Raw genomic sequence first — 25,325 nt, forward strand, 5'->3', positions numbered from 1 at the left:
CTTCTTACTGTGTGGTAACAACGCAACACAGTTTTGTGTCATGATCTGGAGGATGGCTTAGAGTAGGCACAAAGAGCTATAAATACCACATCTTCTAAAAGAAAGCAGCAGACAGCCACTAGAACTGAAGAACACGAAGTGCCTTAAAGCTAGAGGAACTTCTTAAGAGAAAGAATCACAATTTATAATCATTAATGCATGCCCATGTTTTGCATGCAGGTGCCATTGGATGATACAAGCCAAATTTACCTTTCCTTTATATGTATATCATGTGCTTATATGTATAACATGTATAACATATTGCTGCCTTAGCCCAGTGGCAGAAAAAACTAATTTCCCTTTGTATTCAGCTTGTCTGTTCCTTACTTCCTCAGCACGTTTTTTCTAGACATCAGCCAGACTCTTTTCATTGACTTGATGGAGCGCTTCTCAATATGGGGATTCAGTGTTGGGTTTTGAAAGCAGCTGAAAACAGTAAGATCTTACTATTACTAAAAACAGTAAGGTGATTTTGACATTCCTACATGGGTATCTTTTGCTGTACAAATCTGACGCTCGGAAACAGGTGAGCCACTTGGAAGATCTTCTTCACTACAGTTTCTGAGCATATTCACCAGGAAGATACACAGGCACAGGGGCCAGGATAAGCCTTTTACATGGATGGGATCAGACTAATGTGACAGCATGGGAATGACTGCGCAAAGCTGTAATTTCACATGTCATTTAAGAGAATACACAACAGAAAGAAACACTCCTGGCCACCTCTCACCCCCAGCTACTGATTCCCACTCCAGTGTCACTTTCCCAGTGGTGGCATCTGAAATGAACTCAGTCAGGGAGCAAGAAGCTGAGCAGGCAGACAGCTCATTCACCAAAAAACCCGATTCATTTTCACTCATGTGCACTCATGGCCAGCAGAAAGACAGGGATGGCAGCTCTGTATCAGGTAATTTTAAACACTCGCACAGTCGCACCTTAGCAATTGTTTAACGTATTAGGGACATTAATTGGCTCCTTTTGAGTTCAGCAAATGATTAAATCTGCTCCCTCAGATCCCCTTTGGCATCACGGTTTGGATATTCGTCAGATTTTGCCTCATTCTTTTAATGGATATAGAAATATTCCTCTTAATAAAGGAATGGAAACACCTACAGAAAGAGATTATCATCCCTGGCTCTACAAGAGCACATATTCTTTCCCATTAAACACAAAGAGACAGATTTCTGGGTATCTTCTGTAGGATTCTTCGGAAGTCTCAATTCAGGAATTATGTGATTTTTTCCATTACAGAGAAGTATTGTACCTCATAAGCTTATAGTCTTTCATAAATATAAAGAAACTGTTGTCAACAGCAACTGCAGCAGTCACACTGGGATTTTCAGTATGGATGATTACAAAAAGGAAAACAGCTCCACAAAAACCTTATTACTTCTCAATACTCACATCAGAATTATGAATTGGCAAAATATGAAAGAGACAAATCTAGTAACTTCAACAGCTTTAGGTGAGTTTCAGATGATCCCTGGGAGATGCAGGATTGTTATACCAGTTCTACATTCAGAACTCATCTTTGCCATGTCTGCTCTTCATACCAGAGAGGGATTAAAACTGTTCCTGCTCCCTTTATAACCAACATCAACAGCACGGGGACTGAATTCAGGAGTTATTATTACAACTTTTTTTTTGTTTTTGATAGTGCATTTTTCTGAGTTTGTCCTGTCTCCTGATTACTAGAACAGATCAGAAAAAGTATTTCCTTTTTCACTGTTGCTTCATCCTAAAGTGAAAAGTTCAGAAAAAATCTATTATCAGGAATAGTGAAACTGAGTGGAAATGACAGGACATGATTTCATCATTTTCTATCAAAAAGAAATGTTTAGACACCACAGAAAATAAAAACATTTATTTGCTGACTTAAATGTTTGTTTCAAGACAGATAAAAATTATTTGGGATGGAATAAGGCAGTTCAGCTGGTGAAAGAAAGCACATTATATTGTGGAAAACCATGGCATTAACTCAATCTTCACCAAACCCTCAAGGCAGAGATTTTCTCATTATAAAATTCAGACCTACACAACCATATTCTATGTTAGCGTTCAATCTAGACAAAATCCCATTTGCTGATGGGAAAGTATTTTCTTTGAAATTCAACAAACTACGCTGACTACATCTGCTTTTTCCTTCTATTTGGATCCTCTGAACCCTGAGAGAGCAAAACCCATGTGACAACCTCACCGGAATGTGATACTGCACATTCTGGTTAGCTAGTTTAATAGAAACAGGAGCTTGCTCTTCCTTGTTCTTCCTCCTCTCCCACTTTGCTTTGCCCACACTGCAAGATGCTTTCTCCTCCTTTTGTCCTCCTTTCTCCCTCCACTAATTCACTGGAGCAAGCACCAGGAAAGCGTGAATACTTGGCTCAAATCACTCTTAGCTTGTCTTAAGCTTGAGAGACCACAGGGAAACCGGGACTCTTCATACTCTCTTGTTTTAAACTTTTGTATATCTTTGCAGTACCTCCATTTTGGGGGCCCATGCCTTTGACCTGCAGATGTGTTTTCTTTTCCAGTTGAAAGCTGGAACTGAAAACTAGGTAATCACACGTACCCAAGGATGATTTGTAAAAAGATTATCAAATGGACTGCCACTAGCAATACGGTTGTGGGATCTGCAGCACTGTGAAACTGCCAACGCTAAACTAAGGAGCAGATAAAATCCTGGACTCCCAATTATCTTCTCCCTTTGAGTTTTACTCTGTCACTCCACTGACTTTAGAAGAATTCAACTTTTCCCTGAAGTGCACCAGTGTAAGGAGGAAAAGAAACAGCTCTTAAAAGTTTAATGTTTTAAAACACTGCCTGCTTCAGGCTATTTTAAATGCTCTGACACTTCAGTTTTTGTAAAGTCTGTCACTTGATTAAAAATAAGTTATTTTGCCACTGATAAAACCACACTAAGTGTTATTAGTCTGCAGTAATGTTTTACAAATTGCCAAGTTGCATTGTCATCCCCTCTTAGTACAACCCAAAGTGAACAGAACAAAGCAGCTACCCACCCGTCGCAATAACTTCCTATCACGTAGTTGTGGCTGGAGCAGTCTGGCTTTGCAACTCTACAGCTGCTTGATAAACAGCAAGCAGGGATAAAGCATTACTGCTTCACTGCTCACGCAGAGCCAGAAAGATGAGACTCTGCAGAGGACAAGCACAAATGCCTGGCAATCATCCCACAGCCAGAACCGGTTGCAGAGCTCTGGGAAATGGGAATTCAGAGTGAGAGGCCACGCTGTAACATCCTGCACTGCCTCTGCCTGTGGGACACTGCTCCACAGCTCTGTGGTCAGTCCTAGGATGTGCAAGGGAGACCAGAAGTAACAACTCCCCTTTCACACCATCTGCCTCAGAAGTTTGCTTGTAATACAGACACATGTTTGTATGCCTGCTTCTCATTTGCATTCATAACTAAGCTCTAAGAAGAGTATACAATGCTCTAGAAGGAAATAAGCTAAACGTATTCAGTTAGAAAAGTATGCAATTTTGGATAACACACAGATCCTGAACACACAATACACAGTATAATATTAAAAAAGGGGCAGAGGAACACTGTATCCTGTTCCCTGCATTGGCACCATTCACCATGCGACTTCTGGCAAGCGGCTTCTGGACAGAGCTGAGGATATATTGGAGCTAACTGATCAAACAAAATGAACTTAAAGGTGCTTTCATCTCAGGGCAACCAAAATGCAGATTTTCAATTAACTCATCAGTCTGAAAACCCAGAGCATTGGAAGAGACTTTTAGGCTTTGTTGAGCCTTGAAAAAATGGACGTTTCGAAATGGAACTGTCTTTTTAAAATTAAAGATTAAAGGATGTTGATTTCTCCTTTCCCCTCATACTTGATTTAAATCATCTTGAGAATTTAATCCACCTGATCAGTTCATCAAAAAAAGTCTGCTCACCAATCTTCCTCTTTTTCATGAGGTCATTAGGAGTTTTAGCATCCACCTCAGTGGTCAGAGCTTCTTCATAGCACTTAGGAAACCCTCACCTTACCTTTTCTGTGTCTCAGATCCCTCATTTGTGAAACAGAGCCTATAACATGCTTCCATTTTTTAGCATGGTTACTCTGTCTTGGTGGACTGAATCATTTCAATAATGATCATTCAATAAAAATATTGTTTCAATGGACTAAATTATGTCCTGACTTATTCAGCCGAGTTCATGTAGACACAGTCTGGCAGAAAACAAGTTGGTGCGGATTTTGGTCCAGCTCTTTAAAGTCCTTTGAAGTCTAAGATGAAAGAAGTGAGTAATAAATGTGGCTCCTGAAACTAAAAGAAGAATGAAGTACCCTAATTCTGCAAGGAGAATGAGCTTAAGCTCATCATTAATCAACACCAAAAAAACAGGAGTAAAAGCTAAGCCACGAAGACATAATCAATATGTTAGATGCTACCTGACTGATGCACTGAAAAAAAGCAACAGTAAAGACACAAAGAAATGTAACCTTAATCTTTATATTTCAATGAGCATTTTAAGCACACTTTTTCTTCCACTTTATATTCACCACCCTAATGCCCAGAGAACAGAATCTCTAATTACTGTTGCACGCTGAAAGCTGGCCAGTGATTTTATATCTTTATCTTCATTAGATAAGATGTCTGTGAATAAGACTTGGTCTGAAACAGAGCAGGTAAACTGTAAACTTGAGGACATGTTTTCAATTAAGATCTTACTTTAAACCGGCAACTCATTTTAATGCTGCTGAAACCTGCCTTCCTACTGCGGAGGAGTGAACTCTAGGGGGATGTTTACAGAAGCCCTGACTGACTGACTAGCAATTTCCTATTTTGACATAGGGCCTACCATTAGCCTCACCGTGCAGCAGTGCATATATATATATATATATTAAATGCACAAGACTTTATTGATATATTCATATACTTACAATTAATGACAGAGATACACTTAAGCAGTACTACCACTTTAACCTCTTTACCAGGGTTATAGCTGAGCATATTGTATACTAAACCACTGCAGATTTGTATCAGACAAAACTATTAAACAAATATCCAATGAACATGCCAAATTATTCTTATAAACTAAAACTTCAGAAGACAAAACTGACTTTTTAAAATATCTTCCAAATTATATATTTGCTTTCAAATCTTTTTCCAGTTCTTCGGAAAAACTAAGAAGTTAGTTAATGAGTTAGCGAGTGAAGACTTAGTCCATTAAATTCCACAACACAAGGACCCCAAATAATTCCTTTCTGTTTTTAAATCTAGACCCAGTCCAAGATTTTGTTATATTTGGCAGATTTACCAGATTCAAAAGGGCTTCATAGAAGAAAAAAAAAAAAAATAGATAGAAATTCCCCATTAAGACAGACAGAAAGACACTATGAATCAGAAAATAACGACATGGTGCCTATTCAGATAAATAGAAATCCAAAGTAGATTCTAAAAGGGAAACAAGAAAATGCTGGACTTTGAAACTGCTTGCGTTCATCTTGTGTATAAGAAATTATCATGAAGAAATTACTTATAACAAGTCCACGGAGTGTAAAAATTGCAGATTTTTGGCAAAAAAAATAACTTGTTTAGAGACAGCTCAAGAAAGATAATTTAAGCCTATACTCATCTCTACTCTTCAAATTCCCTATCCCAAGTTATCACTCCTTCTGTGACATAAAGGTACTAAACCTGCAGGTATGTCTCAAACTCTGAGCAGTTTCTCATGACAGTACCAACCAAGTACTTATACTCATCTTTGCCCATAAAGGCAAAAAAACTCCACTAGGAAGAATCTGTTTCAGCTAATGGGGCCAAGGGAGGCTTGCTTTGGAGTGAAATACCACTTTCAGCTGCTTGAATCAAAATTACAATGAACTAATATAACAGGGAGAAAACTTAGCAATCCAGTCAACTTTACGCTAAGGCAAATTTCACAAAGGCCGAGTCCTCAACATGATGTAGTTCACAGAAGTTAATGGGATAACATGATTTCCAGCAGCTGGAGGGGTGGCCTGTAGCATTTGTAATTGTGTTGTGACATGCTGGTTATGTTAAAAAAATTAGATTTTAACTTCTATTTGTAGCCATGTCTCTGACTTCCTCTTCTCAAGTGACAGTCACAGCTGAGTTTGTGGAAAGATAAAAGCTGCTGAGACAAGCCAACGTTTCTGTCACTATGCTGGAGTACTTTCTACCATTATCTCCCACAATCACCACTGCTGATTGTGTCCTTCCACTATCATTAACAGGTGTTGACAGTAAACCAAAGAATATCCAGGACATCTTACAAGCTTTTACTAGTAACACTGGTACAAGCTGAAAGCCTTCAAGAAGCAGCCATTTTCCTGATGGTCCTGCCTGACCCTAACATTTCAGTAATAAAAAGGCACTTAAAGGCATGTCTGCAAGTTCTGTCCTCACCACTGGCTAGAAAAATACACACTGTGAGTCAAAACTAAGAGTAGCAGCATATTATTGCCTTACATTTATCTTTCAAGGCAGTTTAGGCTCTAGAGCTGTTGTACAGAGTAAATCCACTGGCCTTATCCAGTAGTTCCCAGTCCATGACTGCAGGCCAGTATGTTTCCTGTGAGACACTCTAGTAGTAAATGTGACCAAAGAAAATTCCAAATTCAACGCTAATGTTTGCAATACACTACTGGGTCAGTACAAAGAAAAGACCCAAACTTTCAAGTTGTACAGCTCCTGTTCCAATGTGGCAAACCAGAGTAACTACCTCTTTCTCAAAACCATCAGCTGAACCTACACAGCCCATATAGCTGAAAAGTAAAAGACAAAGGTACAGTGAACTCAGAAAATACTTCAAAAGTGGGACATGACAGACAATTCCAAGGATTTCACACGCAGGATGGAAAATATGTGATTTTGTGTTTGTTTTATTACTCCACCAAACCAATCTATATGTAACAGCAATAATCAACCTTTGTCTTCCAGCAGTACAACAGTTTAAAAAAGATAACTTGTCACACTAGAGAACATGTTTTGCAGGGCCTCTGCCTTTGTGTAATGGAGCAGTATGATCCTACCTTAATGACATCTTCATCTGACGATCTGCATTCCACAGACTCCAGAAGATCAGTCACAGTCCCATCATCTTCCACGGAGATCACTTTGACAGGGACAGCCACTGTTTTCCCAGTTAGGATAGCTGTATTCAGGATCTCTGCTTCCTAAGAGACCAAAAAAAGCCCCCTTTAGTTATTATATATTGCTATTAATTCATTAGCACCACCTAGATTCAGCTGTACTTCAATTTCTAATGGCTATTCCAAGAACTGTTACAAGTGCACGTAGCAGAAAAGACCAATTTCCTGGAACCAAACTCCCAGTTCGGATTCAGGGCTGTTAGGATATTTGTCATGCCTTAATTACTGTTTCATGAATGCTCATGAAATGTCAGAGCAACTGAACACCCAAGAATGTCCCTGCACCACATACACAAGATGTACCTTGCAATAGTGAAATCTCCATCCCAAGGAGCTCACTAATGAATGATCTTGCCGATTACATAAAAATAATGCCTTAAGTCTTGCTATTTTACCCACAAAACTGTTTCCTGAAAGGTTGTTTTACAAATACTGAAATTCTATGATGCTATTGGACAAATACTGACAACATTTAGACCACAGAAATACCGTATAATTGTTAGGGCACAAGTTGGGATCGAGGGCAGTCAGAAATCCGCTTTGCCCCAGATCTCTTGGGTGATCATTTACAAGTCCCTGCAGTGGGTGGTGTCTTCTGCAATATACACACTTTCTAACTCCCAGCCCGTGGACAGCCTGCACGGCAATAATAGCTGCTACAACAGCCCCATGATAGCACCTAAAACCATCTGACATGCAGGGTGTGCTCTTGCACAGCCTCTGACTGGACCTTTGGTTGGGTGCTCAGGCTGGCCATGTGTATGGAAGCAACTCTAGTCTTAAGAGGCAGGCTTTAGGCTGCACCACCATTCTGGTCCTGAGTAGGTGACTGCATTCACCACAGGACTGTGAGGAACTGGACTGTCGCCAGGTCTTCTAGGACTTATCCTGGCTCTTGCTGGGTAATGGTGGGCAAGCACTTGCTCACAGCTGCTCCTTTACCTTTCAATAAGGTTTGTGCAAAACCACACTCTCCCAGAAGGAAGGGTGCTGAGAAGGGCCCAGACTCTTTGAACTGAATGAGCTCTGCAGTGACCTGTGTCTCTAGTACATCACTGTTGTGGTGATTATCGCAAAATGCATTCCTTCTGCTTGATTTACCACTTCTGATTTAGAAGAGCATGAGATTAAACAGTGCTCTTAGTTACCTGGGTGTTACATCAGTCTCACACAGCAGATATCACTGGCATGAGATACACAGAGGGCAAAAACCGAGGCCTGAATGATTCCACTCCTAATTGCAAGATATTGCTCATTCCTGCAAGGGTCTCTGAGCTTTTCAGAACTGCGCCTGTGAATCGCAAACTATCCTGTAGAATAAGAGGCTCTTGATTTCAGCTGGCTCTTGTGAAACAAAGGCTTCCAAAGCCCCCCAAGTGCTAACTTCTCATTATCTAAATCGCTCATGCCATGAGCCTCTGAGACTGACCTGATTTTTACTTGTGGAAGACAACAAAGTCGGAGATTGAAACCAAGTTACCAGAAGATGATGACTCCCCCCTACTACCTCTTGGGCTATTGAGGAGAAGCTGAGATTTCTCTCATCTAAAGGATGCAGATAAAAAAGACCGTTTCTTATTACTTAAAGAAACAGAGACACTTTACTCAGACTCAAAGCAATATTTAAGAAAGAAAAAAACCCCTCCTGGTCTTTTGCTAGCTGCTTTGCTAATGTTGCTGCATCCTCATCATGATCTTTAGGGGAGGGTGAAATGAGATTTCACAAAAAGAGAACCGAAGAAGAAAATCCCTCAGCACAAAACCCCTTCAGATATTTTGAAATTATAATTCATACAAAGGTGAGAATATCTGCCTGTACTGTAAGGCTGTTCTGTCTTGAGTGCACATTTGTTCTCAGTAGAGAATATATTATTCAGGCAACTGAGAACTCTGAAAGATTTGCAATTAAGTTTCCAGGTTCTTTTATTGTTTTCACATCCGGGCTTTCCAGCAAAGTTACTGCATGCTGGTTATTTAGATACATTTGCCACTCTCCTGTAGGCTTCACATAGCTGCAAAACGGGGGTAGCTTGACAGAATAAGTGCTATTAAGCATCCACTATAATTTCAGAATCCAGGCATTAGGTCCTGATTTTGCAAACACTTGGGCATGAATCTCATTTTATTGGGACTATGTCAGGCCATACCACACACCTAGCTACTTGCACCTTGTACCAAGCTGAAAAGACCTGCTGCCCCAAACAGGAACCGCCTCCTTCCTTCAGTTGATACATTCCGGTATGACCCTTGCAATTACTTTACAAAGCAAAGCAAAGTTTAATAACCAAGCCTTTGAAACAGTGGTGATTAATGAGGTCTGCTTACCAACGGCAAATGTAATTTCCCCTGGTAAGAGCTAGTAACTGAGAACGATTCTCACAAGCTTCATGAATTTCTTTTGAGATTCTGAATTTTCCCAGTGCTACCTATGGCTATTCTGAATACAGGCTGCACCCTAACATACCTGTTACCTGCCCCTTTATGGAAACGCATGCAAACCCAGGCTACCCAGTACACCAGTTGTTTCACTGTCACTAATCTGTTTTCCAGCTCAGATACCTTTTTAAAAGTGTGTGCATAGCACATCTAATCCACAGGGGATTTCTGCATGTCCAGAGTCTCAGCTGGCTTCAGAGCTCAGTAATATGGTCTCAGGTCCTGCCCCAGAGCTTTCTGTCTAGCTTTCTGGCTACAGTCTGACATACTTGTACTTAACCCAATTGTGTGACTAATCGCAGTAACTTTAATGAGGATACTTAAATACAAGGAGACGAATGTATTGATTGATACCTGATGCTAAGCTAAGGAAGCAAATTCCTGTGTTGTCCCTATCCAAAATCAAAGAACCTGGATTCAAAGTTTTATAGTTTTTGTCTTTTTCCATGTTCTAGACATATGTTCAGGAACAAAGTGTTTCCAGAGCTGTGCACTATCCGTACCAGCACAATGCACACCATGTAACAGTATTGCTGATTCTCAGTCAGTCATAAAAACCTCCAAAACAATTTTTGCCCTCTCTATCTCCAAAAGCAATGAGGGAGGTTGGGGGCAACAAGTAATGGCTGGAGTTCATACAAATGTCTGTGCCGATCTTCCGACTTTCTGTCAGCAAATACTTGTTCAGGCCCAGGAAAACAAATCCACCCAATACCTCTCTAAAGCAAAATAAAGGCAAAGCAAGCTGGCAATGGCCCGAAGTTATGCTAATCTATACTAGAATAACTGAACTGTACATTCTGTTTGCAGAGTTTTCCATACCTGTACATGTATGTACTTGGAGGTGTGACTTCTTTAGGCAGCTGGTTTGCACCTCACCCTTGAACATAGGGGCGTATTAGCTATTTACACCAATTTACACAGCAGGGACAGGGTAAAATGCTTCTTCAGTAATTTGTTTAATGGCTAGAAAGGGTTTAATATTCCCCTGGTGAAAGCATATAGAAATTACTTCAGTTTGAGGAAACAAACACAGTATTTATTAAGCTATACAGAGATTTATCATTCCTAGTCTCAGCAAGAAAAAGCTATAAATCTAAATAGTTACTGATTTAAAAGTGTTGCTTTTTGCTGCTAATGTGATTAAGGAATCTTCTGAAGAAATACTATCTCCTTTATCTGTAACTAACATAGATTATAGGAGATATGAAGTCAGAGCATTGGAAGATGGTAATAGTTACGGCTTTTGCAAAGCTATAGCCAAATATTTTAATGGCTAAAAGTTGATTCCCTGAGAAGCTATTAAAAAACATGTTGAATGTTTGTAACTATTACGTAGCATATCTCTATAATTTCACAACCCCCCCCCAAATAATAAAATGAAATAATAATCAGAGAAAAACATTTTTCTCTAATAGAAATAGAAGATGAGGTAATCTTTATTCTGAAATTGCTATCATATTAAAAAAAATAGCAATACCTTTAAAGAAGATTCTGGAATAAGCATTCTTTGCCTACTGAAGAGATTCATATTGAATAACTGAGCATATTTAGCCCTCCAGTAGAAATATATTCCACAGTAAGCAGCTATTTAAGTAGAAATGCAGAAGTGAATACCTATTAATTTTTTCAATTTTAATTGGTAGCTTCCCTGCAATTTAATTTCCCTTCAGACATCTTTTGCCTCATAATTCCTGGGGTGAAAGCAAGGAATTTAACATCATCTTTATAAATCTTAAGGAATTTCTTTTTCTTCCCCTAGTTCTTTCCGTATACACAATATTTCCTAATGTTTGCATTAATAACGACTTTTAGAAGAGATAAATAAATGAAAAAACTCATGCCTAGCTTTTTGTCCCCGCATCAGATTTATGTGACAAAGTTTAGCACCAACTGTCAGCATTCTTTTCCAAAAGCCCTTTAGCATGATTCAGCACATCATTTTAATGCTGAATCCCTGTTAGCCCTCACAAACTCCACAACACTACAAGCAGCAGAGAGCAAGGTGCTGGCTTGTCTTCACAAGACTTGCAGACATGATTCCTCAAAAGAACCTGGACTGATCAGCAGCTCAGTGTGGCCGTGTGCTCCCCCCGCACCTTCTGCTTAAACAATAGCCACCGGTGGTGGTCCTGATGGCTGCAGCTGGCTGAAGCTGAACTCTGGGGAGACAGACAGCAACACAATAGCTAAGGGTCATAATTCTTGCTCAGCAGCTGAGGGCTAGTTGAGCATGCCCCGACTGAAACAGGGCTGGTACGCAAATCCGACTACAAGTCAATCACCTCACTCCATAAACAGTGGAGAGACCAGGGCCTGTTGAGCTCTCCTCCATGGCAGTGGGCTGCATACCAGGATCTCCCCTTAAATAGAGACACCTCTCAAGGTCACTCCTCGTGGCCGAGAGAATCCTTATCGCATCAGATACGCGGTAAGCAAATTGGGAATAAAAGCAATGAAACTCTGAAATCTTAGCTAAGTGACAGAAAGGACTGACTGCGCAAATATAATCCTTTAGATGTAAACTGTCGACTGTGTCTGGGATTAAGTCTGGATCCCGCTGCACCTGCACTCCCCTCTGAGTAGGAGTTCGGAACACAAGGGGGTTCTTTCTGAACCTCATGACTCAACAGGAGAGTCCCCCTGACCATTTTATCTGACCCTGTCCTCTGTGCATTAAATGCTCAAGTGTACCTTGCCATGGAATCTTGTTACATCGCCGTCACATTTACCACTGAACTCTGTTAACTCACTGTCTTGTATCAATAAAATACATCATTGCTTCTGTCTTGCGAGTGAAGTGCATCACTCCATCCGCGACACTCGTGCCCGTTCAGAAGTACTTGTCCTACTAAAATACACATGGTGAAAAAAATCCTAAGAAGTCCCCACAATGCTGTAATACATGTTCTATAAGCACAACAGATCTCCAGTTAATTTTTTTATTATAGTAGTGGAATATATTTTTGCAGGCTAAATAGCAAATTTGTAAAATCAATCATTTTCCTTTTTGTTTTCAATAGGCTTCAATTGGCTTTTGGGTTTACTATGTACAGACTGCAATAGGGAAGAGAATAAAATTATCATTGAAATCTCCTGAAGTCCAGGGCATGCCATCAAATAAGAATGGATAGCTGCCTGAAAATCCATGCCATTTGGCACTCATGTAATATCCTATATTTTCCTCCTTTTTTTTCCTTTCTATTAATCATCTTGTAGGGCATTAATCCAGCGTACCACCTTGAATCTTTTCACTATTTTAAAAAGGCCTACACTTTCCTTCTCTTCAGCTAGCAGCCATCTTATTTTCTCATTATCAGAGAATCCATGCTTCAGTCATGCATAACTAATTTCAAATCTTATTTAGCATCAAGTCTCAGAATTAAGAAGCTAAGTGACAGCTGTTTAATTAACTCCTTAAGCTGATTAGAAAGCATTACAGAAATCCCCCCAAGGAAGAGTTTAACTGTCAAGAGAGCCTAAGGCCACGTTAATGCTTCTGTTTAAATTTAGTAAGCTTCTAAACCAATAAAATCTAAATGCTTGACACCCTCATGGATGTGGTCAAATTCAGCTTTTTTCCTCATGTTACCACTGCAAGGACCGGAAACAAAACCAGCAACACAGAAGGGATTTCATAAGTCAGAAAGCAGCAGCTGAACAATAAAGCAAATAGATGCATGTCTCCCAAGGAGCTGCCGAGTTCACACCATCTAACACTTGATTATACTGGATTAGTACTCAACGCTGGAGTAAAGCTGAGCTTGCCCTTAAATGCAGAGTCTTCTCCCAGCTTCTGGTTGCAAGTACAAAGGTTTGTTCATTGGTTCTTAAATCCACCTTTAATGATAAGATTATGGAAGCTGAAGTACAAGTTTTAGAAGCAGCTGGTGGGGCTAGATACATGGTGGCTCAGAGAAACTGAAAATGCTCCAAAGCAGATTTCCTCGGTTGTAGTACGCTATTTTCAGAGCTCTGAGCTTGCAAACAGCTTGAAATAAATAAAATATATTTCTAATTTCTTTATTTGCCCTGTGGTTTCGAAGCCTTTAGGATGCACTGAAAAAACCTGAAAAATTAGCTGCAATTATCATGGGTCCAAAGGATTAAAAGAACTGTGGCCAGAATTAACACAAAATAATGTGTGAGTCCTTTAATATAAAGCAAGCACAAGTTGAAATACTGCAAGTATGAGAAATGATGGTGAAACCTGAATGCAAAAATGTAAAAATACTGACATGAACTTCAAAGTTAGCTGTTTGGTTTAATGTGTGCACCTTTCATTCTGAAGAGTGAGATCTGAGGTCACTGGGAATGGGAGAGAGGAGAGGGATATAAAAGCAAATTAATCACATTTAATTTAAGCACTTGCTACTTAATCAGCTTCCTTTGTTCCTCAGTACAGGCAGAGAGCTCCACAATCAGATGTGCTGAGAGAGGGTTAAAAAGGAGCATCAACAGAAACCCAAATGCATGTTTCTCTGATTGTATCTACCTGCTGACTCCTAGTCTTCCACACAGCTGCTAGAGAGGGAAAAACGGATTTATTTTTTTTTAATATAAAAATGTGATTGCAAAACCATTGTTTAGAAAGAAATGGGTGGCAGAATCAATGTCTAAATAGATTTTTCATTCTTTCTTCTTCAATCTGTGATTGATTGAGAAGTTTAGACTGTCATGCAATGGAGGTGACTTACCTTCAGCCACACTCTCATGCCTCCACTGGGGCAGGATTAGTGCTTATGGAGTGAGCAGACTTGGCAAGGATAAGCAGTGAAACAAAACCTCATCTTCATATAAAGCACAGCAATCACAATTTTCCAGTTAAAAACAGAGATCAGCCAATGACTGGATTGTGCTTGAGGGAAAAAACAACATGGGATAATCACAGAGACTGACTGCCCCTCCTACTGTCACACACAAGGCATTCAGGAAAAATCTCTAATTATATTTAATCTGAGAGTTAACTTCTGCAAAGCCTTTGAGCTATTTTATATTCTTGGTAATGAACTTTCATCTCTGCATAGACAGAATCTATCACTTCTAAGTCTGAGGGGGAGAAAAGAAAAGCTAAATATTTAAGACAGTGCTGTGTGTATTCAATAGGGAGAGAAGAGCAATATGACAGGTAGGTGTTACAAAGGAAAACTGGGATTATTAATAAGATGACCAGCAGTGAGAGGCCTCTCATTACACAGCCTGTGATGTTCAGTAAAAAGCTCAAGAAGGAAAGAAATACATCTTTGAGGCAAAATCCAGGTGCTACTGTAGCTGCCTTGGTGAAGTGAGGCTGCCGTTCAGGCTGGTAAATTCCCTTGTTTCACATTTGTATGTTGTTACGACTAGGCAATCCTGGTTTGTGGACATCGCCAGGATGTAATTCCACGTCTTTAAGTAACAAAAACGCCAGGAAAAAAATCACCTAATCCAAAGAGAGAGAAAAATGCCTTTGCCTGTTGAAATGCTTTCCTTACCTTTGTCTGTCTCATGTATCTAGACTGGAATTGCTCAAAACTAGGATCTTCTGTTTTGGGGTTTTTTTTTTGGTATTTGTGTAGTGTCCATTCCATGGTTCAAATCTGAGGTCAAGCTTCTGAACCAGCTAACAATAGGTAACAGTCTTCTTGAAGGTGAAACATGTCCAACACAACGACAAATGCACGAACAAAGTCAGGATGATAGATAGGACGTTGCCTCTGTTTTCGGTGCCAGCTGCTCTTTACAGCCCTGCTGCTGTGATAAAGGCACACAAGGTTTTAATGTTTAACAGTGACTTCACAGAGCAGAACTGTGTCATTTTAAGCCTGTACCCTCTGCTAAGGATTTCTGGGAGCAGGCAGCACACAGGTAAACTATCTAGAGAAGGTAATGAACTATTTAGCAATGGGACAGTTTGTAACGTTACCAGTAAGCTATCCAAGCCGGTATGGGATACCCTTTACACTCAGGTAGCTAAGGAGTCAAATCCTCCCATGGGAGTTTACTTTTTTCTAGCTGTAGAGTCAATGCAAATTTTAATTTGTCTCAGGTTTAAAGTCCCTTTACTGCTTTGATGTCTAACATTTAGGAATTGTGTTAGCATACCTTTGGCGAGCCCTCCTTTGCTGTTCTGGTGGTTTGCAGTGCTAAGTAGGCTAACATGATCCCACGAAACTGTCATGCACCTTCACTGCTTATCAAAGTCAGAGAGCTATGAAGTCTGTGAATTGTCAGGGTGCGGCTCTTCAGAGAAATTGCTAATTAATTCACAGGCTCCAGACTGTAACTCCATGAAGCTGCATGTGCATACTTGACTTTGGTATCTAGACAGGCTGCTTTAGCTGATAGTCAACAAGGTTTATTCTTAAAATCAAACAAATAAACTTTGGGCAGATTTCTTTTTTGCTTTTCCTAAGCAGGCTGCCAGCACTTTTAGACATCATTGCAGGAGGGAAAGGCATGTCTGATTGTCAAAGGAAGACCTTTCAGAAAAGCAGAGCTGGGAGATCTGGCCTAAGGTACATGAATACACTGTGTCTGATGCCACTGAATTGCTGAGACCGGGGAGACTGGTAGCGACATGTCATGCAAAATTAGCTAAACCCAATCAAAATTTCACACATGAGGTCAGTATCTCAGCTCCTGGATTGATGTACCAGCATGAAGCCTCCTTTGATTCTCCGGCCTGCAGTTAGGAATCGTAATGCAGAGGTTTGGTGCCTGCAGGGGTTTCGGAGCTCTGTAAGCGGTGGACTATGGGATGTGATGTAGGGGTTTCCAGCAAAAAAATTAAAGCTCTAGGATATCACTTCAAAGAAAAGATGCCAGTGAGACTCTAGCAATGCAATTTAGCAGAGTAAATATTTGGTGTGATGTGTAGCAGAGCCAGAATGAGTGGGTCAAACTGACTGAAACAGCTTCGCTTTCATGGAGGGAAGCATTAAAAATCCCAGAACAAATCACTGGCCTTGTTCAACATGGTTTGGGGTTGTTTGTTTTTTTCTTTTCTTTCTTCCACAGCTTGCTGCTGTCATTCCCAGGCTGCATTCTGAGCTACACATGAATCCTTCCTGTCTTCCACAACTGCTAACCCCCCTGTGCTTGGTGGTCTAAAGGGGATGCTAAGGGACATGGCTGGGGAACCCTTTCCCCATCTGCCATACAGCTCCTTGGGGCCTGGCCAACAAGGAGAGGATTAAAGCAACCCCTAGCATTCAGAAATATCCAGCAGAGAAATCTGACAGGTTTTTTTCTGTCTTTCCAGAGCCAGAGCATGACAAAATGCACATAATTCCCTGCCTGCACACTGTTCCTCTGTCCCTCAGGCAGCCGCTGCTGCCCTGGGATGCGTGACGGGACATGGGCAGGGCTCTGTACCACCACGCGCTCCCTCCTGCCCCAGCCCTCACTGTCTGCTCTGGCCACAGCCATCTTTCTGTACTGTCACAGTCAGCAGGTGACAAGTTGGGAGAAAGCTGAGGCTGGGAAGGGTGGGAGATGGGAGCGGGAAGGAATCTGCAGCAAGGAATGGAGGAAGGGGACGGGAAAGCAGGGAGACTGTCACAGCTCCTCCAGGGAAGGTGGGCTGCTGACTAAAGAAAGTACGGGAGAAGTGCTGTCCCCCCTTCACTTTGTTAATGGATACAGGACTTTGCAAATTTCTATATAATACATCACATGCAGCAAATGTTGCAATGGATGCTGGGCACAGCTGATAACTGAAGCTGTTGTTTTAGCAGAGATCTCCCTGCTCACATACACTGCTCTTGCTGCTCTCATACTCCATTATGTGTTCTCTCCCTCCCACATAATCACGTGGGATGAAGCCTGTTTCTGCACTGACCAGAACTATTTATACTATAGATTAGGAATGCATAAACAAGTCAATGATCACAGTAGCTACATCAGCTTCCTTGGAAAAAATATTTCTAAGCACTAAATCAGAGGTATAAATGATTTGTTTTTATGTTACTGGGGAACAAGCTTTCTGTAAAAGGCTTCCCCAGACTCAGGCTGTGGGGGACTTGGGCCCTGCTAGAGTCCTCTGAAACACGCAAAACAGATGGAACATAAAGAAGTTCAATGTTTTCTTTTCTGAATAGGTTTAGATTTTCCCATTGTTGTACCAACAAACAAATGCACACCTAAAAACAACTTCAGTATCATCATGTAACGTGTGACAATACATCTGCCAAGTCTGTCTGGCAGTGCTTTATGCAGAATTTTGTTTGTACTTGGAAGCCCTGCTGTAAAACATTCAATTACTTTCACATACCGAACTATCACCATAAGTCTGGCTTGGAGACTCGTGTTTCCTTCGTCAGCCACATGTGGACACTGACCTATCTGAGGCCTGACTGATGTGGGCAGAAGCGCAGATGAAGCCTTCCTTATTATGGATATCCACAGTAGACTCTCCTCCTCTGCTGCTGCCTTGACAAGCACCAAATGCACAGCACCTGCTTAGTCTTTTAGACCTGAGGATCCTCATAACACAGGCACACAATGCAAACGACTCATTTTCACCTCAAAATCCGTGATGTTTTTGCCCCATCTTACCTAGCTGCTCTATTATCTCCTACAATTTCCCCAGCTTTTAATGTCTACCAGTCACTTCCTTCACCAGAGACATCCACAGGGTCAGTTTCTTCACAACCCTCTTTAAAATTCAGTCCTGCCATAGTGATGATGGGATATTGCAGGTCTCAAAGAGACATATTTGTTCCTTTCCTCCCATCTCTCACAACTTTGGTTTAACTCTGTGAGATCAAGCAAGCCCTGTCAGCAAAACATGTAAATCAAGGTATACATATGGTGTTTATAAATACAGAGAGAGATTCAATTCCCTCCATGTCTACAAAGTGCTTCTCTGAGAGGAACGCCACTTAGCATTGTCTACAATAACAACAATCCTAATACATTTATCAACTCTGACTTCATTTTCACATCATTTTTAAAAGTTCTGCTCTCACCCTTGCCATTTTCCAGAGGTGAAAGCAGGGAAGTGGCAAGCTTAGGAGAGTTGCTCAAGCATCCACACAGAGCCACTGGCAAAGCCTGGAGCAATCCCTGGAGCGCTACCATGCCATTTCCCCTGCTGCACATGGAAAATCCTGATACCAACATAGATGATGCACCAAGCATGGTGGGAAGACAAGGAGAAAATGATGCAGTGGACAATGAGAAAAGAGCAGATTTGCAAGGATGAAATCTGCCCCAATGTGGCAATTAATGTAAGCTCCCATGGCAGAGCCAGAGTTCAAGGGTCAAACTAGTTTTTTGTATTTCTAAAGAGAGAAAAGAGGTTTGTAAGGAACAAAAGAACTCACGTTCTTCTGGTCACTGTGCAGAGGAGAAGTGACTGAGCTGCCCATTCAAAAGTTTCTGGCCTTAGGTAGTTTTCGTAGCGCATTCATATTTAGGAATGTTAAGCAATAAGCAGACTGAGCTAAACTGGGACCATCCCAGGGGTCCTGGAAACCTGCCTCAAACCCAAGAATTCATTCATGAGCAGACTAACAGCAGAGCAGCGGGGAAGCCTGCAGCCAATGGGCTCTGCTGGGGTAGCAATTAGCTCTTCATTTGAGCTTTGAACAGAAACACAAAAATAAACAAAAGGGACATTCAGAAAAAACACGATGTTCCAGCTCCCATATGGCAAATGGGGCCAAAGCCTGCTCTCAGACACGTGACCATGACATGTGCGAGGACATCAAGATGCCCAGGACAGAATTTGGGTCACAGTATGTCCTTAGAAAAAATCCATGCAGTGACTGGATAAGGACACTGGTCCCTGCCTGTAGTGGCTGCAGAGGATGTACTACCCTCATGCCACTGGGGGTAAACTTACCCATTCGCTGTGTCACACCATTTGCTGAGAAGGGCATTAACACTGTATTTCTAGGAACAACAGTAGGCAAGTGCCATTTATCCACATGTACCTTTGGTTAGAACACTGCCACACCTACAGCTGAGGAACCCAACACTTCATCTCTTTGCAAGAAAATGTTGATAATTATTTTTTTTCCATATAACACAGCAACCAAAATTATATTTCCAAGCACCACCCTGATTACAGGTTCCATGCCCATAGAGGTATTTTGGTGCCTGGATTTATGTGGCACCGCTGATTCAGAACCTTTTCTGTGTGACTAGCCTGTGACTACTGCCAGATCCTTTGCAGATATAAATGGGTGCAACTTTGCTGATCTTGAAGATATGCCAAGAAATTGATCCATACATTTATTTCCCCTGTCATACATAAAGGCTATAGTGCAGGGCAGTTTAAGAATCTGAATGAAGATAAAATCTTTTTAGGTCTGATGAAGCAGGCAGAGAAAGAAAGTAGTGAGTCTGCAAGCTCTGCTTTCATCATTTAGCTTTTGCAGATTTGTGACAAACATTTTTCTGCAGGAATCTGAACTGATACAGACTTACTTAAGTAGTTAAAAATGAATACCAATTGGGAAATAAAATCCCTAACAGTACAACAGAAAAGCAATAAATTTTAAAAGTAGTGAGAGAGAAGTATGATCAGAAATGCTTTACAATAGAAAAAAATTAATAACAGAGAAAAAGAGCGGCTGGACACTTGTAAAGCCAGTTGTAGCAGGCTGAAAACAGGGAATACACAGAGCCATTAGAAAAAGACATGAAGAGTCTTGTAATAATATCCCAGGGAACATGCATGCTGCAGATTCAATGCCTTTAAGATTATATTGTACATTCTGCAACTATTGTTTAACGTCTAATCCTTCTGGAACGATTGGTAGAGAACTTGCATTACTGTCAGTCCAATGTCCTCAAGAAAATAAATCTGGACTTGACATCAAATTACATGTTTTGTACCCAGGACATTTGGAGTATTTTCCTAATCTGATGTATACAGAGACCTGAAGCCAATAATTCTCCTGATGTTGGTTTAAGAGTAACAGCTTCCTTTCCTTCCTTCAGCTTCTTCTCATTTTAAATACGAGAAAATAATCATATGAAAAAAGCACTATATTAAGAACCAGTCACTCTATAACAATCACGCTGAAAATAAATGCTGTTATTTGTAGTGTTAGATTACTAAAGGAGACTGTTTCCAAGGTCAAACATCTAGAAAGGCCTGGGACTCATACTGCATCTGATGACTTCAACAGCAAAATTCTCACCGATTTTAATGAGTGTAAACCCGACGACTAACAGATCATGTATCTTACTGAGATATGATAGTCCATAACGTTAACCAAACGCAAAAAAAAAAAAAAAAAAAAAAAAATTCTCAAGGTCCTAGCCTTTTGTTCTAAATTTTGAAAATTAAGAAAGATATGCTTGAGGGATGAGTTTTTTCCAGATAACGTGTTCAGAGGTAAGTTTACAGTTAGGAAGGAAGGGAAAGGTACTGAGCCTTTTATCAATAGTTTATAAAGCGCTTGAGCTGATAAATAACTGCCTCCAGATGCCAACACTGAGCCTGGTGTGAACATTTATCAGCTTGTTACCAGCTATACAGACTGCTTCTAGACATTCACTCCTGCGGGACCCAAGTCGATAAACGGCTGCAGTAGGTTATGTACTGGTTTGTGACAAGCTTATTTTTTGGGTTAAAAAAGAAGAAAACCTTTAGATGACAGCAATAAAAGCTTGGTTCTTCTTCAAGGTGCCACCAGACACAGGGGACTGAAATAATCTTACTTTTGCTTTTATTTGCCTTGGCTGTCCTGTTTGCTCAAAATTTACTACAAGCTAGGGGCCCTGCAGCCAAAAGCTGCACAAAGCTCCTGATGTACCTTGATAAAACGACAGTTTTGCTCAACAAAAGCCTGTTTTCAAGAATCACAGTTAGTGTGATGGCTTGCACTGACTTCAGTGAGATCTGGTTTGAGCAGAGTTGGTAACTTACGAGTGGTTAGATGGTAACCACAATCTCCCCATCATTCAATGCTGCGTTCATGCCTTTCTGCTTTCTACATTAGGAATTTCCCCCAATGTCCCCAGCACTTCAACTCCTTCTTCTTAAAAGCCAAATGAATCTTTTTGCTTTCCCTGTCTCTAGCCTCCTTCAACTATTTGTTGTTCACGTCTAGGACAGCTGAGAAGGGCCCCAAAAGGGCCATAAAGGTGATGCAAGAAAAGATGACTGAGAGAGGCTATAAGAGAGATCCATGCGATGGATGATCAGTAGTCTGGTGAAAGGGAGCCAAGACTGGACATTCATAGTCTCGCACCACAAAAGGGGAAAATCATCACATGGCAGGCATCAAAACACAGAAGACGATGTTTTTCCATATAATGTAGCTGATTGAGGAAGTTCATTGCCATGGAAAAGAGGAAAGTTTTCATGGACTGATCTCCATGACTATTTAAAAAACAATTAAATACGTTAATGGAAGAAAGAACTAGACGCTAAGATACACGCCCCTGAAAGCAGCTCACTTTGCTCTTAGATCATTCCACAGCATCTGCCATCAGCCACTGTTGGACACGGGGAAATGGATCAGAAAAACCTTTGGCCTTAGCAAGTGTGATTCTCTAGATAGAAACCATATTCTAGTTACTGTAACTGTACTTTAAAAGCAGAATTAAAACTTCTTCCCACAGGATTTTTCTCCTATTGTCTTACTTTCAGAGACTCATTTTATGGAGTTGAAGAATTGTACTGGTTAATGGAATGGATTTGGGCATTAGTGGAAAATACAAGCCCTCGATATCCAACATTAATTTATTCCTGATTAATTCTTTTATGGGCTTGGACTTGCAACCGATTTAATACTCTTGGATAATGACTTATATTATAACTGTGTCTTTGATTTTTAATTAACCGTACAAAGCTTCTAATTCAAATCTAATATTACCTTTGTCAACACTGTCAACTCTCTGTTTAGAGATTCTGTTCACATTAAACTCTCATGCTCAGACCTAAAAGTCTGCTTTTCCATAACAGCGTGAACAGATTTCACATGAGGTTTATTTGTTCTACATAATCATCTACAAAAATGTTGTGTTCAGCATCCTGAACACTGCTGTCTGCCAAGTAACCCCACTGTCTTAGTGCTACTGCTCTCATACCACCTCACCTAACTCACATGACTCCCCGATACCAACTTGGCTGGTCATGTCAGTAGTCTCCTGATCTTTAGCTGCTGCTTCACTGGAGCTACTGACATGGTTTAAGTTAGGACATGCACAGAGCTTCATCTGTTATTGGGGGCAAGAACTTCATCTCTGTTCCTGACTAATGAAAATCTGGAATAGCTCTCTCTGTAATACTTTATGATTGCGCTGAGATAATGACACTGATACAGTGATATGTATGATAATTTTATTTTTGTTCTCTCTGTCCAGAGAGAAGCTTCTCCTGCAAGAGGCTTTATGACAAAAAATACGAATAACCTACGGACTCCATTTGCTTGGGAGCAAATGAATTTTTGACAAGACTGTGTCCTGGCTGTAGGAGCATCACACTTTTGTTGCAAGACTACGGGACAAGCCCAAGCACAACATTTTCAAATTGATGTGCCATTACTGACCTAAATCCATATTTATAGACCTAATTAAGTGACTTTATTCCATTAAAATTCTATATAAGTGAGCTGCCTGGGAATTGTGTGCTCAGCATTTTCAGTGATCAGGCTGGATATGAATTTAGGTGTCATACTTGAGCCATTCACACCAGAATTTGATCCTTGCTTTGAAAATGTCAGGTTTTCTGCTTTAACTTCCTTGTAATTAGATACACATTTGCCTATGGAGATAAGATACTGACAGTACTTACAAACTCCCTTGAAATCATTGTTTGGATAAAGGGTGAGACATAATATGTAAATTGCAAAGTGCCAGCATCACTTTGAAAACTCTCACTTTGTGACAAATTCTATCTGCATATGCATTTTTCAAACCCCAGCCCTGTTATGTTTCAGCAATCTCTTGAAATCTGTGCATTTTCTGCCTGCTGCTAGTCAGCCTGACTGTAGCACCTCTGCCACCTATCACTGTAATTTCTAGAACAGCTTGCACGGTCACCCAGTGCTCTCCTTTTATCTTGGGGGTCAAGCACACCCCACAGTGCTCCCAGGCCAGTAACAAGGATCTGAACTGAGTCCTGAATGATCATCTACCATGTGACAACTTGTTTCACTACTGCAGCATGACCAGAGAAGCTTCACAAGAGAGGCATGTGTCACTCTTTCCGACACAGACGGGTCTGATACCACCCAACACAGCTGCTCTGACAGGCTGCCATCTCTTTCAGCCAGAAGTTAAACAGTCCCTGCAGAATCCCAAAAGCTGTCTTTCAAGGGGTTTCTATTTTTAGCATGTACACATTCCTGTTTTGACTCCAAAAGATACAAAATCTCCTTTTAATTAGTGTAAAGCTTAATGGAAAAGGTTGGTAAAGCTACCTATAATAAAATGGAATGCTTTTTTCATTACTTACCATTTCTACAAAGGTTCACCTTAGAGTATTAAACACTGTCCTGTTTGACCTGCTAGTTAAATACCAGCTCTACAGAGCAAAAGCAATTGGCACCTCATCTTTTGCATTCACTATATTCTGCTCTACTAGATTTGGAAGGTTTTTCATACTAATTTTTAGGCCTTTCAGAGGACTGGGATTATACCGAAGGGTTTTTTTGCCTGTAATGCCTAATGCATTACATTAAATGGTATAGATTCTTATTTTAGGGAGGATGAATTCACAGTTTTGTAATCAATGTCATATGCTGGGATTTTCCAGTCTACTTTGCTGTTTATGATACCATCTCTCTTATAGATAAAGGTTCAGAACAAGTTTAAGGAACAGGGCAGCAATTATCAAGTGTGTAAGCAAAGGAAGGAGAGGTGACCTAGACACTGACTCCTACTTCAGCCACATATATCCTGAAAGGTCTGAGGAATGGTTATGAAGTCTAAGCTTCTCAATTCCCTGTGTTTAGCAGAAGGATCGTAATTCCCTGGTCTTGTAGGGTATTATGTAACTGTAATGAAATTCACTGTGATGAGGCACATCTGAAAAACATGTATTTGATGACCTTAGTACGTAGGTGCTAGTGAAAGTCAATTCTCACAAATGCTAAACAGTTTCTGAGAATACATGAAGATCTGGCAGAATTTCTAGAGACTTTTTGAAGCTTTCAACTACTTTTCCATTAGGATTACCAAAGGAGTTCAACTGAGAATCAAAAGCTTTGCAGAAAAACATAACAAAAATGAGAACCAAGAATGATGTGCTGCTGCTCTGCCTCCACTGGCTGGCACCTCAGTGAACTAAGATTGGGAACATCAGGTCTCAAGCTGTGCCCTGATTCTGCCCAGTCACTGAACTGCTTCTGCACCTGCCTGCATCCCAGCGAAAAAGTTAACAAAACCAAGAAAATGGAGCCTAAGAAAATTATTATGTTGTGCTTGAGGAAATATGGAAATAACCATGAGCTGCTGCTGCATGTAACAGACTTTTTGAAATTAAATTATTTGTATTCAAATATGTGCACAATCAATGATCATTTTTGGTTTTGATCAGCTCAGCCTGTTCTTTGGGGAAATTAATTTGATGCTCTGGGTGTAAACATTCTTTCAAAATGCTTACCATAAAGCAATGTTTTCCTTCTGCTCTCCTTGGCACCAGAGCAATTTTCAAAGCATTCCCATTGATAACACAAACAAAACAGACAGACCACTTCATCAGGAGGATCAGAAATTGCAATCAGAGAAGTAATACTTAAAATACAATTTAATCTACAT

The 25,325-nt window shown here is 40.5% G+C and overlaps 1 protein-coding gene across 3 annotated transcripts in view; it reads right to left on the reverse strand.

The window, feature by feature from the left end:
* TMEM132D (transmembrane protein 132D) overlaps positions 1 to 25,325 on the reverse strand; it is a 261,285-nt gene that overhangs the window by 37,151 nt on the left and 198,809 nt on the right. For all 3 annotated transcript variants that reach the window (XR_013930456.1, XM_080402026.1, XM_080402025.1), the window contains exon 5: positions 7,065 to 7,208. Coding sequence is in view for 2 of the 3 variants with exons in the window: in XM_080402026.1 (XP_080258152.1) it covers positions 7,065 to 7,208 (144 nt within the window). In the remaining variant the exon portion in view is untranslated. The remainder of the gene's footprint in view (positions 1 to 7,064; positions 7,209 to 25,325) is intronic.

The sequence above is a fragment of the Falco punctatus genome (assembly GCF_963210335.1).
Source record: "Falco punctatus genome assembly, chromosome: 1".
NCBI lineage: Eukaryota > Metazoa > Chordata > Aves > Falconiformes > Falconidae > Falco > Falco punctatus.